General features: G+C 40.3%; 1 protein-coding gene across 4 annotated transcripts in view; it reads left to right on the top strand.

Annotated features, from left to right (window-relative positions):
- The window catches only part of SLC4A4 (solute carrier family 4 member 4), a 387105-nt gene that overhangs the window by 173409 nt on the left and 199919 nt on the right, over positions 1-13777 (top strand). For all 4 annotated transcript variants that reach the window (XM_072624425.1, XM_072624427.1, XM_072624426.1 and 1 more), the window contains exon 5: positions 3057-3217. In XM_072624425.1, the coding sequence (XP_072480526.1) occupies positions 3057-3217 (161 nt within the window). The remainder of the gene's footprint in view (positions 1-3056; positions 3218-13777) is intronic.

Here is a 13777-nt window from a genome sequence, read left to right as displayed (position 1 = left end):
CTCTCGAGATTTATTTGTTCTGTCTATGCCTAGACTGTTGTACGGAAATCTGTTTTTCTTACCACAGACCTATCGCTCTTTGGGTCTAAGTGGATTTTTGTAGACATGGAGAAACAAATTCTCCTCAGGACTTCTGGATACTTCCATGTACTTTATGGTCCAGTTATACTGGACTACTTACTGCTCCCCACAGGTGACATACCATCTCCTTTTTCTGACTCTTCCCCATGCTGGGTACTTCCTCCCCTACTCACCTCGGCTTCATAGCATCCCTGGGTTCCTTCAGGTAACACCTTCCATAGGGCGAGACCTTTCCTGGTTCTCCCAGCTGCTTGGGCTTCTTCCTCCAAGGTTATCTTTCTTCTGCTATGCATGTCTCTTGTATGTACCTAGTTATTTATATTTTGACTGCCATTTGAATGGGCATTTGAAGGCAGGACTGTTTTTGCCTTTTTTTGGAACCCCCAGCACTTAGCACAATGCACAACACCTAGCAGATACTTGTCAGTTGATTGATTGAAAATGAGAGGGAAAAGTTTCAGCTGGGGCACAACAGCAGATAGAGTGTGAGCTGGAGTTAGGAAAACCTGCGTTCAAATATCCCCTTCGATACTCCTCGGCTTTATGTGACTGTGCAGTCTACTTAAGCTCTCTGAGCCTCGTTTCTTCATCTACAAAGTGGAATAATAATAGCACCTACCACACAAGGATATTGTGAGGATCAAATAACAATACATGTATGTAATATTAATTCCCCCTTGAGTACATTACAAATGATCAGTATTATATATTTTCATTTGTATTTGTATTTGTATACATATATAAAGTGCCATATAGATATTAACTGTATGTAAAATGTTAATTCTAATTTGAGTACATTATAAATGATAAATATTTGATATTCTCATTTTTACATATGTATTTACATATAAATATATATGACGTGCTATGTAAATGTTAACAGTTATTAGTATGAAAAGAACTTATTTGAATTCTCCAACACTTCAAGAATTCTTCTTTTCATTTGTATGGGTTTTTCCATTCCTATTTGTGTTGGATAGGGAGTTAACAACAACACAAATGAAGACGTGCACCCATGAAGTCCTGAAGAATAGAGATGAATATTAAAAACACTTCATAATAAACGTTTGCCCTGCTATCCAGAGGGTGTTCTCCAGGGCTCCGTCCTAGACCCCTCACTCCTCTCTCTAGACTTTCTTAGAGACTTCATCACTTCTCATAGAATTATCATGCAGACAATGAACAGATGCATAGATCCAGCCCCCTCAAGTCTCTCCTATGGGCTTCAGTCTCACATCACAAATTGCCTATTGGACTTCCCCAATTGGATGTCCCGGAATAAACTTAAATGCCCCCAAAAGCTCATTCTGTTTCTCTCCCAAATCTACCCCTCGTCCAAATTTCCCTAATTCTGTTGAAGGGGACACAAGGATGGTAATCTCAGTGCCATTCTTGACTCCTCACCACTCTTTATCCCACATATTCAATCAGTTGCCAAATCTATGCTGGCCTCGTCTCTCCGATCTCACCTCTTCTCTTCACTTTCTCATCTATCACCCAGTTCAGTCTCCCATCACCTCTTCCTTAGATTATTGCAATATCATCCTAATTGATCCCCCTCTCTCAAGTCTCTGACCAGTTCAGTCCATCCTGTGCACTGCTGCCAAAGTAATTTTCCTTACAGCCTTTATCTGACCATGCCATTTTTCTACTTCAACAACTCCACTGGGCCCCTTTAACATCTAAAACCTAATATAAACCATCTTGTTTAGATTTTAAAATTCTTCACAAACTGACCTCAACTTACCTTTCTGGCCTTGAAACATCCTTTCTCCTCTTTTGCTCCCCTGTTCTGCACACGCTATCCCCCATCTTTGTGCCTTTGCACTGGACATCTGCTACACAATGATTCCCTCTTCATCTTGGATACCCAGAATCCCTCTAACCCTTCAAGATAGAGTTCATCACTTTTCACATATAGTCTTTCCTGACACCCTCAAGAGGTTAGTGCCTTCCCTCTCAAATTACCTCCTACTTAACTGCTTTGAATTTATTCTCCTTATATTTATTCTGTGTGTACTTGCATACATACTCGTTGTCTTTCCATTAGTTTATAAGTTATTTGTTAGTACGGGTTATTTTATTCACTCTATTTGTATCTCCAGCTCCTAGCAGAGTGTTTGACACATAGTAGGCACTAAATAAATACTTGCCAATGCTTTGATATGTTTCTTTATATTATATGTTCAAAATTGAGTGGTCAATATCCCACTGGACACCATCATTTTTGGAGTTCTGTGCTTAGTAGACACTCTAGGTGAGCTATTGTGATAGAAAAACATGACTTCTGGGCCCTAAACTTTAGTGATATATCTCTCTGAGTTTAGCTTGGTTGGTTCCCAAGGGGAAATAAATTCATTTTGTTGATGCACATGGACTTGAATGTGCTTCTTATTTGGTTGGTAGAGCCAACCTGCTTGTACTCCACTCACATGACTTTGGAAGGAATGCCACTGTGCATGATGGAGCATTAGAGAATAATATCAGGAGATAGCAGCCATCTCCAAGGGTCATTACCTCACTTAGGAAGATAAACATGAATTTTGTGCTTCTCAGTGGTGTACCCCAGTTTTCACCCTATTTTACATAGGGTGAAAATACTCTCCTAAGTCAAAATTGAATTCCCATTTCATTAAATACTGGGTATGGTACTGGGTATGGAAGAATTCCTGTCACACCTGAATGTTATATAAGGTCCTCAAATAATTTTGTACTGGGATAACACCTCAAGAGAGTTTTTCTCCTCATTTTTTAACCTTTTTTCTCCCTTGTGACAGAAAACAGAAAGGAATTAGCTTAAAGAATATTTGTTTATTCCTCTGTTTATCCTCTTTGCTGCTAAATTCCTTGGATAGTAAGATAAGCACATAAAAGTCTTTGGCAATGGACACTTTGCCCATGCTTGGGGTTTGGAAGGGAGCTTCCCTAGGGTGACCACAGCCTTCATTTCTCTTCATTGATCTGCTTTCTCCTAGGTGGATCAAGTTTGAAGAGAAAGTAGAACAGGGTGGAGAGAGATGGAGCAAACCTCATGTGGCCACTCTGTCCTTGCACAGTTTATTTGAACTGAGGACATGCATGGAGAAGGGATCAATAATGCTGGATCGGGAGGCTTCTTCTCTCCCTCAGTTGGTGGGTAAGTATCATCCTCTGGTGACCTCCTTTTTTTCTCTCCCACACTTAGAGTGAATGATTTCTGGCAAAAATATAGCCAGACATGTTTTGAGAGGCTCTTTTTGCCTTGGTTCTCCTGCCTGTGGGTTAGAAGGTTCTAGACCAGTAGTGGTACATGGGGGCCATTCATCTCACCTGGTCTCATGAGAAGTGCATCAGAGATATCTTGATAATACCATGGGAGGTCTAATGAAGAAGGGTCCTTAACCACCAGGAGCATCATGGAAGGCTTCATGAAGAAGGCTTCAAGGGACGGGAGAGGGGGTGGGGGGCATCTAGGAGCAGATCTCCTGTAAGCAGTTGGAGATGTGGGTCTGGACTGGGCCAAACTGTATCTGAACCAAACTCTCTTCTGTGATTTCCATGATCTCTAATTCTAGGTAACTCACCACCCAAGGCAGCCTGATTATGTTTCTTTACATTGAACCTAAATCTGCCTCCCTGACACCTTTAGCTCTGTCTCTTCATTCTGCAACCCCATCCCACCCAGGGCCAGACAGAACACTGACAGCCATTGTTTTTTCCACATAACATGTCATTCTAATGGTTGAACGTAGCCATAATCTGCCCCTATCCCCAAACCCCATGGATGGATCTGTAGCTATCAAGATGATAATTCCATTTTCTTGGATGATCATACAGCACATGCTATTTGGTTGAGAAAATTTTTCCTCTTTGGCAAAGCTGGTGAGACTGTAAATTAAAAATTGATATGTTGAACAGGGTGGGTTATTGTTTTAAGGACTGGAAGAAAGAGAGAAAGAGAACAAAGAGCAGAGGAAGTGAGCTCTTTTGGAGTGACTTTTATTCCCCCTGAACATGAGGGAGGAGGGTGAATTTTGGAAGTGCTCTGTAGTTAGTGAAAAGACTCAGGGTCTGGTTTGTGAATGAAAAGTACAAGCTGAATTCCAGTGTCAGAATTCATGCTGCTTAGAAACCATGAAATGCTGAAGAAGGAAGTAGGCTGTTCCCTATGTGCCAATGGGCACTCCTTTTCTTTGGAGTAAACTCTACTGGTACCACTCAGATGGGCAACTCTAGGCTGAATCTGAAACCCAGGTTCTTCATCATACCCTGCTCCCATCCTGGTACTTACTGAATATGGACTCTAACAAAGCATGATCTTTGGCACTGGACTAACACAGAGACATCAATATGAATATCCCTATTTATCACAAGGACACAAAGGTAGAGAGAGCCAAGGCCCCATCAAAGCATTTGACAAAATCTCTCATGCTACTTTTTGTGGAGAAGATGCAGGGGAGTAGGTGGAACTGGCAGAATGGGTGGATTCAAAGAACAGTCACTAAAGGTTTGGTGTTAACTTGCAAAGATCTCTGTGGCTGAGTGTCTGGGATCCAGGAAGGGCTCTGTGATAACAGTTCTGTCAAAAGCTTGGATAGAGGCATAGGTGATAAATGTTTCAGATCTACTAATGACACTGGGAAGCTGGAAATGCAGTTAACATGTAGAAATATATAGTCAGAATTTAGAAAGATCTGAACAGGCTAGACTATTGGATCCAATCTAAGAAAATAAAACCTAAAAAGGGAAAAAACATCATTTGCTAAGTGCCTATTTGTGTGAAGCACTTTACAAACATCATCTCATTTGATCTTAACAACACTCCTATGGGGTGGGTGCTGTCATTTTCCCTATTTTACAGATGAGGAATCAGAGACAGGCGAAGGTTAAGTGACTTGCCAAAATCACACAATTAATAAGTGCCTGAGGCTAGATTTCAACTCAGGTCTTCTTGATTCCATGCCCAACATCCTATCCACTGTGCCACATAACTGCTAGAATATTGGGCTGAACCTAATGAGAGGAGACTTAAAGGTGTAGATGTAAAGTCATATGCTGTATTTGGGTTAAAAAAAACTTTGCAAGTAGAAGATGGAGGAGGAACGGTTAGACAGTAGCTGACCCCCCAACCCCCAAATCAGAGAGTTTTAGTGGGCTCTAAACTTGATGTGAATCGATAGAATGATATGATGACTGATAAAGCTAATTGTGTCTTTGACTACGTGAAGAAAGGTAGCGTATCTATAACTAAGGAGAAGATAGTCCTGTCTTGGTCAGACCGAATTTAGATGTGGGTTCTAGATTTCCAGTGAAGATGGAAATAGGAAAGATTCTCAGAGAGTCCCACCTTTCCTTCCAATACTGCACCAATGTTTTTAAAAGGCTCCAGAAGGAACAGAGGTCAAGAAAACTGAAGAGAAGGAATAATTGATTTCTTTCAGACCAGGAATGCACCAGTGAATTGCTAGAAATGTGAGGGTGTTCCGAGCTGAGACAAAGCAGGGAGGAGAAAGTCAATACCCTGAACTGGGGTTCAAACTGGAGGGATCTTTGCTGTGGCTTGTTGGAGCAGCAGTGGGCAGAGTCAGTCCTTCAGGACATGGCATAAGGAGAGCAGACTGGGCAGCTGCACCAGGCTCTCCAAGAGGCCTAAACCCAGTGAACTGACAGCCTGCAATACAGCCACAACAGAGGAAAGGGTGACTGGGCAGCCTGTGTGTGGGGTGGCTGTCAAGAAGCCCAAAGCACTTGTAGTGATGTAGCCCCTGGGCTGTCTAGTCTGGAGTCACAATGAGGCGCAGGGTTAGGACATCCCCAGATCCTGTGGACCCTCTGAGAGGTCTGGACCCATTGTTATTGTTGTAGTGTCCCAAAGAGAGCAACAACATTTGGGCAATCCTAGTGATGACCAACATACTGGGAGCTTTGCAGGAGGCCTATACTCAGCAAAACCTACAGTAATTGATGAGACCTATCAGGACCTCTGTAGGGGATAGAGATAACTCCTGCTTAGAGATAGGATATAGAGACAGAAAGGGTACTAGAACTTGCTTTGGGTCACCAGACAATAGACCAAGATGTCAGGGATTCCACCAAGGGCTGGGCCCCATTTAGAACTGTAGTGGCTTTGTCATCAAGATCATAAAGGGAACAGGACCAAGCTAAGACTGGCCAAACCCGTCCAAGAGAGTGGGAGGAAGCTGAGTCTGGCTCTAGCACAAAATCCCAATAAAAACTGAAGCAAAAGATATCAATAAAAATTAGAAGATGCCAAGCACAATGAAGAAATGCTATGGGTGAAGAAAAGCTCAAGAAAAACCCCAGAGCAGAGCATAATTACACCGTTATAAGCTATTCCTAAGAGGATAAAAGAGAATGGCTTGGCCACAAGAACTCCAAGAGTGTTTGGGAGAAAATAAACCCGAGTTAGAAAGTGAAATTAGAATTGAAATTGGAAGTTTGGAGGGGGGAATTGGAAGGAGAAGCATAGAATAGAAGGTGGAAATCACTGCCGAAGTAGGAGACCCCCTGAAAAACCAAAGGAGCCACCAGACTTCGAGACAGTCATGAGAGAAGAAATATCAGAACAAAGTCAGATGGTCAAACAAGTAGAAGAAAATGTAAGAAATCTTATCAGAGGCACAGCTTTAATTCTAACACACTCTTGGTTCAGGTTTGATGTTGAGGTAAATTGAAGGACTTGTGAGACACTGAATATTTAATATAAGGACTTTTACTTTGTTCTAATAGAACAAGGATATGGAACAAGATTTAATTGACATAGCATCTGTGGAGGAAGTCCTTTCCATATGGAAATACATCTAGTCACCAAGACACAGTAAAGTTATTTGTGTGGATTTCAGAAATCCATCAAGTTAGAGGGGCTGAGATATTTTATGCCCTTTGATGAGCAGGAAGCTGGGATCCTTCAAGGCTCAGGGGCAGCTTTGTGCTAAGCCTCTTCCGTGTCGACTGGTCAGGAGGTGTGGGTGAGGTGGAAAAAGGACTGGAATCATGAAAGTTGTGCCAATCAGGTCCCAGAAGCAGCTTTGTCTTCTTTTAGGTAGGGCCTCCCCATGTTGTCAATGGGAGGAAAGAACTGTTGTGGAAACACTAGTCTTATAACAAATCTATTATTTAAACAACTGACCTGGAAAAAAAACATCAAAATCATTTTAAAATCATCATACTTCCTAAAAACCGTGATCAAACAAAACAAAAAACCCAAGCTGATTGTAATTTTTCCAGACGTCATAAAAGAAAACTCCTTTGGATCTATTAAAATTAGAGGACAAAATGAAAACAGAAAGAACCCACTAGTAATCTTCTGAAAGAAATCTCAAACTGCAAATCCTGGGGAAGTCATAGGCAAAATCTGGAACTTTTAGTCAAAGAAAAAATACTGCAAGCATCAAGGAAGACCTCATGAACCAAACAGCTGCAGTCAGTATCCTACAAGTTTATACTCCAACTGCCATAGAGGAAAGAAAACCTTGGAATAAATTCCAAAAGGCAAAAAAGATTACAAACAAAAATAACTAACCTTGGAAGTAGAATTGATAAGGAAAAATGGACCATCAGTAAAACAGAAGACTTTTAAGTATTCCTGGTGAAAAGGCCAGAGCTGAGAAGGAACTTTGAGATACAAACACAGGAGTAAAGAGAAACATATATTAAGAATAAAGTACAACAAACACAAGACTTGGATGTGACTTTATTATTTTAATTTCATTTTAAGAGGGGAAAAGAAGTGGAGAAAATGAATATGGTAAAGAGAAATTACTATTTTATATAATTGGTATGTGAAGTTGTATAATTTCATTTGTTTAATGAAATTTCTATAATTGGTGTGTGAACTTATATAATAAATATGTGAAAAAGGTATAGAAATATGAAAGCAAAAGTGGCAGAGATGGGTATCACATAAAGCTTGTTTTTACCTGAATCAGACAAAGGAGAACTGAATGCATTCAGAGTTTGACATAGAAATACTGTAAACTCTACAGAGAAACAGTTTTGAAGGGATAAGGAGGGTTTAAAAGGCAGGGAAGAATCAGGGAGAAAATAATTACAAAAATGAATGTCAGCTTTGGGGGGCAGGTTGTAAAACAGGGATTAAAAAGGAGAGAAACCATAGAGCAGGGCCTGATTTTAGTGAAGAGAACAGGGGCAGAGGAATAGGAACTGGATGCTTAGGGCTGAGCAGATTACTTTTCTTTCTCTACCTCTTTCTTTGTAAAAAGAAGATGGGAGAAAACAGGGAAAAGTATAAGAGAATAGGATAGAAAAAAACAGAAATACAGTCATAACTATGAATGTGGTGAACTCAGCCATACAATGGAAGATAATAGAAGAATGAATTAGAAAGCAGAATCCAGTGTTACATTGTTTACAAGAAGTATACTTGACAGTGAATGTTTTCCAACAAAGTCTGGATGACCACCAGTGAAGGATATTATGGAGCAGATTCCTGCCTGAGGTGACAGGTTGGATGAGATGACTTCAAATGTCCTTTCCTTCTCTGATTTTGATGAATGATTTTTGGATGGGACTGCCCCCATGCTGCTGTGAAGAGAATGTTTTAAAATAGATGATGGCCTTTTGTGAAGCGGTCCTTAGAAGCCATACAGTGGCATGACCATCAAGGGGAAGTCACTTTATGAATGGTTCTTCAACATTGCCTTCCTTAGTTGTACCATGTGCTGAAACCCTTACAGAAAATAGCTGTAGAGTGAGGCCATGGTGTAGCCAAATGGAAATTGACAAGATCTTTGTGTTCTCAGCTTGACTTGCCTTCAACTTTTATTTGCTCATGGAAACTATTTCTTCAAACTCCAAATATTTATTTTAAAAATAAACATCATCCTAAAACCTCAAGCCAGGAGCTCTTTTTTAAGAATCCTCACCCACTGATATATCTATCCTGCAGTCCCAGTGCCAACCAGGGCCAGCATAGGTTGACACTGATAACACTGATGACCAAGGTTGATTGATTGAAGTAGCATGTCAGAAATGAATGGAATATATAGAATGGGGAGAGGAGACTATCTGAAGAGACAGAACTGTTTTTAGGAAATGAAACTGATAGTAAAAGAAACAATCCTTTAAAAATCCCACTTTTTCAGAACTGAAAATTGCAAAGGGTATAAAGACTGAATTTAATTGGTTTTGAACCTGGACAATTGGGAGAATAATAAAAATGAAAATGGGGAAATTGGCAAGAAGTGCAGATTTTATTTTGGAGAAATATAAGAAGTTCAATTTTGGACACCTGAATTGCAAGGGCCAATCAGACATTCAGACAAAGATATCTAGCAAGTTAGTAGAGAGAATTCTGGCCAGATGCTGGGATGGAGATACCAGTTTAGGAATCTGTGCATAAGATGATAATTGATGCAGTGGGATTGGATGAGATCACCAATGGAGAGAATGAAGGAAAAAAGAGGAGTATTTGAGAGTCAGTATTAGAACCAAGTCCAGCAAAAGAGATGGCCAAGAAGGGAGACAGATACACAAAAAACCAGTAGGAAGCAGGGCAAAGGAAGGTAAAGGAATACTGATAAACAAGATGTAGTCAAATGTTGCAAAAAGATCAATGGAAATGGGGACTGGGAAAAAGGCCATTAGATTTGGAAACTGATAGGTCATTAGTGACTCTTAAAAGAGGAATTTTAATGGAGCCAGAAGTCAGACTGGAAGGATCTAAAAGTGTGAGTGGTCATGAAGCAGTGAATATAGGCTATAGGTGGGAGAGACACAGCCTTAGATTTGGAGTTAAGAAGTTCCAAGTTCAAATTCTGCCTTAAACACTCATTGTATGACTGGTCACTTAGGTGACAGAGTCACTTTATCTCAGTCTCAGTTCCTTCATCTGTAAAATAGGGATAATATCATCTAATTTATAGAGTTATTGTAAGGATCAATCAAGATTTCATATATACGTACATATATGTATGTATGTACATATATGCACATTTATGGCACAAAGTGCTGCATAAATTTTAACTATTATTATGGTTACAAATGACTAAAAAAAAAGCATTAATTAGGCACTTATGATATGATTAAGCACTTACACTCTGCTAAGCCCTGAGACTACAAATATAAGTGTGAAGATATCCCCTGCCCTCAAAATCCTTATACTCCAGAAGAGGAAGACAGGCACATATGGAGGAGAGGTGTCCAAGGAGGAGTATTTTGGTTTGGAAAGCTACAGAGATGGTTAGCAGAGGCATGGGGAAGAAGATGGGCACTTCTTTTCCAGGAACAACATCAGAGTCGATGTGATTGTGGTTCTAGAACTGGAAAGTCACTAGTAGCAGGGGAGGTGGGCAAGGTGCAGTATTGTGTGTTGATATAGTGGGGAAGTAAAGTAAAGCATGGCTGGAACCATTCCTACGTGTGGTGGGCAACTGAGGCAATCACTAACCTACACAGAGAGGGAGTTTTAATTATATGGAAAGAGAAGAAAGAGATGGGAGGAAAGCTTGAGGGGGTAGCAGGGTCAAAGAAAGAATTTTGTTTTATTTTAAGAATAGGACAAACCTGAATATATTTGTCAGTAGAGAGGAGGAGACTTGAAGATGAAAGGGAGAGTAAACCATGGATGGAGCAAAGTCTTAGAGGAGAGAGAAAGGGATATCATTGAGGGCACAAGTTTAGGGATTCACCTTAGCAAGGACAACTACCTACTAGCTTCTGAGACTGGTGTGGATGTTATGGGTATGAGGGAACATAATTCATTTTACATATTTGCTTATGGTAAGATCCATAGTTTGACCATTCCTGTGTGTGACCAAGGGAAAGCCAAAGTCTCAGTCATGAGAGTCAGTTTCATGAACTCTGTGATGCCAGAGTGTTTGAGGGACCATAAACCTTATGTCGAAGTGCCATAGCATAAGTGTAGGTATGGAGTGAAGAAGACTAATGGAATATTGACCTCTTTAAGAAAGGAGGGCGAATGAGTAAGCTAGTAGAGAGAACTACTATGAAGATTTGCCTAGATATGTTTGGATAGACTGACTTACTAATGTAGAAACACAGCGTCTGAGTTAGAGGGACCTCAACATTCCCATCATGGAAACTGTGTCTAAACAGGAATCCCCTGTGATGGCTGAGGGGAAGAAGAATGAACACCAGTAGCACTCTTCACCATTCTACTTAGGAATCCAGAGTTCTGTTGTGGAACATGTTCTCAATCTGTTCTCAGTCTAGGGCAAGCACTGGGAAGGCAATTTTATCTGTCTTTGCTCTCCAAGTCCTGTTGGCCTATACTGCTCCTGATCCCACTGTAGCACAGTTGTATGTTTGGAGTTAAGCCTGGACTTGCTCCCTGCCATGATTGGTCCTAGCCTATGATAAGCTGAGATTTATTTTTTTCTATGCTGTTTTTTTCAGTATCATAAACTAATAATAGTGTTTTTTCTTTCTTTCTAAGAACAAAGTGAGTTTCAACTGTTCTTCAGAGGAGTGATCTTAGCAAATTTAGGGAATTGACCAATCACCAAGCATTTATATTAAGCATCTAATATGTGCCAAGTGCTGGCCATATAGACAGTTCAAGGAGCATATATTCTAATGGAGGAGACTACATTTCCATTTATTGGTATATAGATACATATAAAGTAGATGGAAATTAACCCTAGAGAGCTAGGCAGTAGTAGCTGGGGGATGGGACTGGGAAAAGCCTCCACCAGAGGGAGGTGTTTGTGCAAATTTTGAAGGAAGTCAGGTAAGAGACAGAGATGAGAAAGGAGAGCATTCCAGTCATGGGAGACAGTCCCTGTAAAAGTCTGGACATTGGAGATGTAGTGTTTGTTGTGTGTGAAGAACAGTAAGTAAGCTAGTATGACTGGACTATGGAATGCATGGATAGGTGTGATGTTTGTCAAGAGTAGAAAGATAGTGAGGGGCCAGGTTTAAATGCCAGAGGGATTTATGTTTGATTAAAGAGTTTATAGAAGGAGGGAAGGAGGAAGAGAGGGGGGGGAGGGAGAGGGAGAGGGAGAGGGAGAGAGCAGTGTTACAGAGAGGATTGAGTATCCAGGATGAGAAGGTGGTCAACAGTTTCAAAAGCTTCAGAGGGATCAAGATATATGAGAACTGAGATCGTCAGTTCTGGCAGTTAAGGCTAATGGTAACTTGGAAGAGAACTATTTCAGTTGACTGTTGAGGTTGGAAGCAATGTTGAGGGTTTTAAGGATGGAAGAAAGTCTATAAGAGAGTGAGAAGATGGGAAACAGAGGCACTGATTCCTTTTTCAATGATTTTAACTTAGGAGAGGAGATAATTGATATATTAGAATAGTTACTGCGAATGGTAGAATCTAGTGAGGGTTCTTTTTTAATATCAGAGATGACTAGAAATAGATTCATAGAAACCATCTTTTCATATTGTTTACAATGGTACTGGCTTTTCTTGGGTCAGGTCATAAGATAGGGTAATGGTAGGAACACTGAGTCAGTCAGGAGACCTTGATTGGTGCCCTGGCTCTGCAGGAGATGTAGATGAGTATAGTCTTAGAGACTTTGAGTGACAATGGAGGGTGGATGAGAGAGCTCGCCAGTAGCCATAATCTTCCCAGTCGAGTAGGAGGCAATTCATCTGTTGAGAGAGAATTTATCCTGAATTATTCAAGTAATTGGGGAGGAGGCGTCATAATATTGACCAACCCCACAGGGGTGTGTGGCGAATTCTGCATGATTGAGCCTCAAATACAGTATACCTCAAATTTTATGTAAATGGATTAGATAAATAAGAAGCAATAAAGGCAAACATAAATAAAGAGCTTGATTTCCCCCCTCATCCATATTCCACCCACCACTTTTTTGCTTGGAATTGCCTTTGATAACCGCTGACATCCCAGCAGGCAGAAAAGACAGGGATGGAGAGAAGAATGGAGAGTGGGTTGTATATTTGCTTTAAAAGTAGTATAAAACGCTCTAGCTCTCCGTGCTTTAAAGAAAAACAAAAGGGGGGAGTTGCGGGACATGGCAAGCGAAATGTACAACATATTTGCCAGCTGGTGTTACTTCTCACAGATTGTTCAAAAAAATGCCTAATTATCATTCCCCAGCGATATACTGGTTTATGTTCTGTACGCAGAAGCCCTTTTGAATCCAAAAGCCGCTCACATGTGACAATGGACAAGTAGCTTTCCCTCCCCTGAGCTCAATGTTCTCTTTCGTAAAAAGGGGATAATAACTTTTGTACTACCTTCTCCTCCCCACTGACCTGGGTTGCTGTGTGGAAGGTGTTCTATAAACTGTACAAGCTGAGTAGATATCTTCTATTATTAGGGTTAGTCATCCAGAGAATAAGTGATGGAAATTAACTTAATTTCTTTTGCCTTACTTTTTGTAAGCCAATGTCTTAATAACCTTTCATTTGAGGTCAGTTTGAAGATATAGCTACTATTTTCCAAAGATATAAGACATAGGTTTTTAGTTGAGACTCTGATTTTACTAATTTTTTGGGGGTGGTGGTTAAATATATGGGTGATGAGAAATATCATATTTATCTGAATTTAGTTTACCCCTACCTTTCATAAGGTAATTTCTCCTTGAAAAGAAAATAATAGTGGATTCCCAACTGTGCTTAGATTTTTATATTAACTATATACAGGGAGGTTGGGGTCAGGGGAGCATATCACATGTATTGCTGCTTACTTCAAGATGCAGGTCTCATAAACCATATGAAGTTTTCCCAAATATATAAA

This window comes from Notamacropus eugenii, chromosome 7 (assembly GCF_028372415.1).
Source record: "Notamacropus eugenii isolate mMacEug1 chromosome 7, mMacEug1.pri_v2, whole genome shotgun sequence".
NCBI lineage: Eukaryota > Metazoa > Chordata > Mammalia > Diprotodontia > Macropodidae > Notamacropus > Notamacropus eugenii.
The sequence above is the reverse complement of the archived record's forward strand: the minus strand, read 5'-3'. Positions and strand labels throughout refer to the sequence as shown.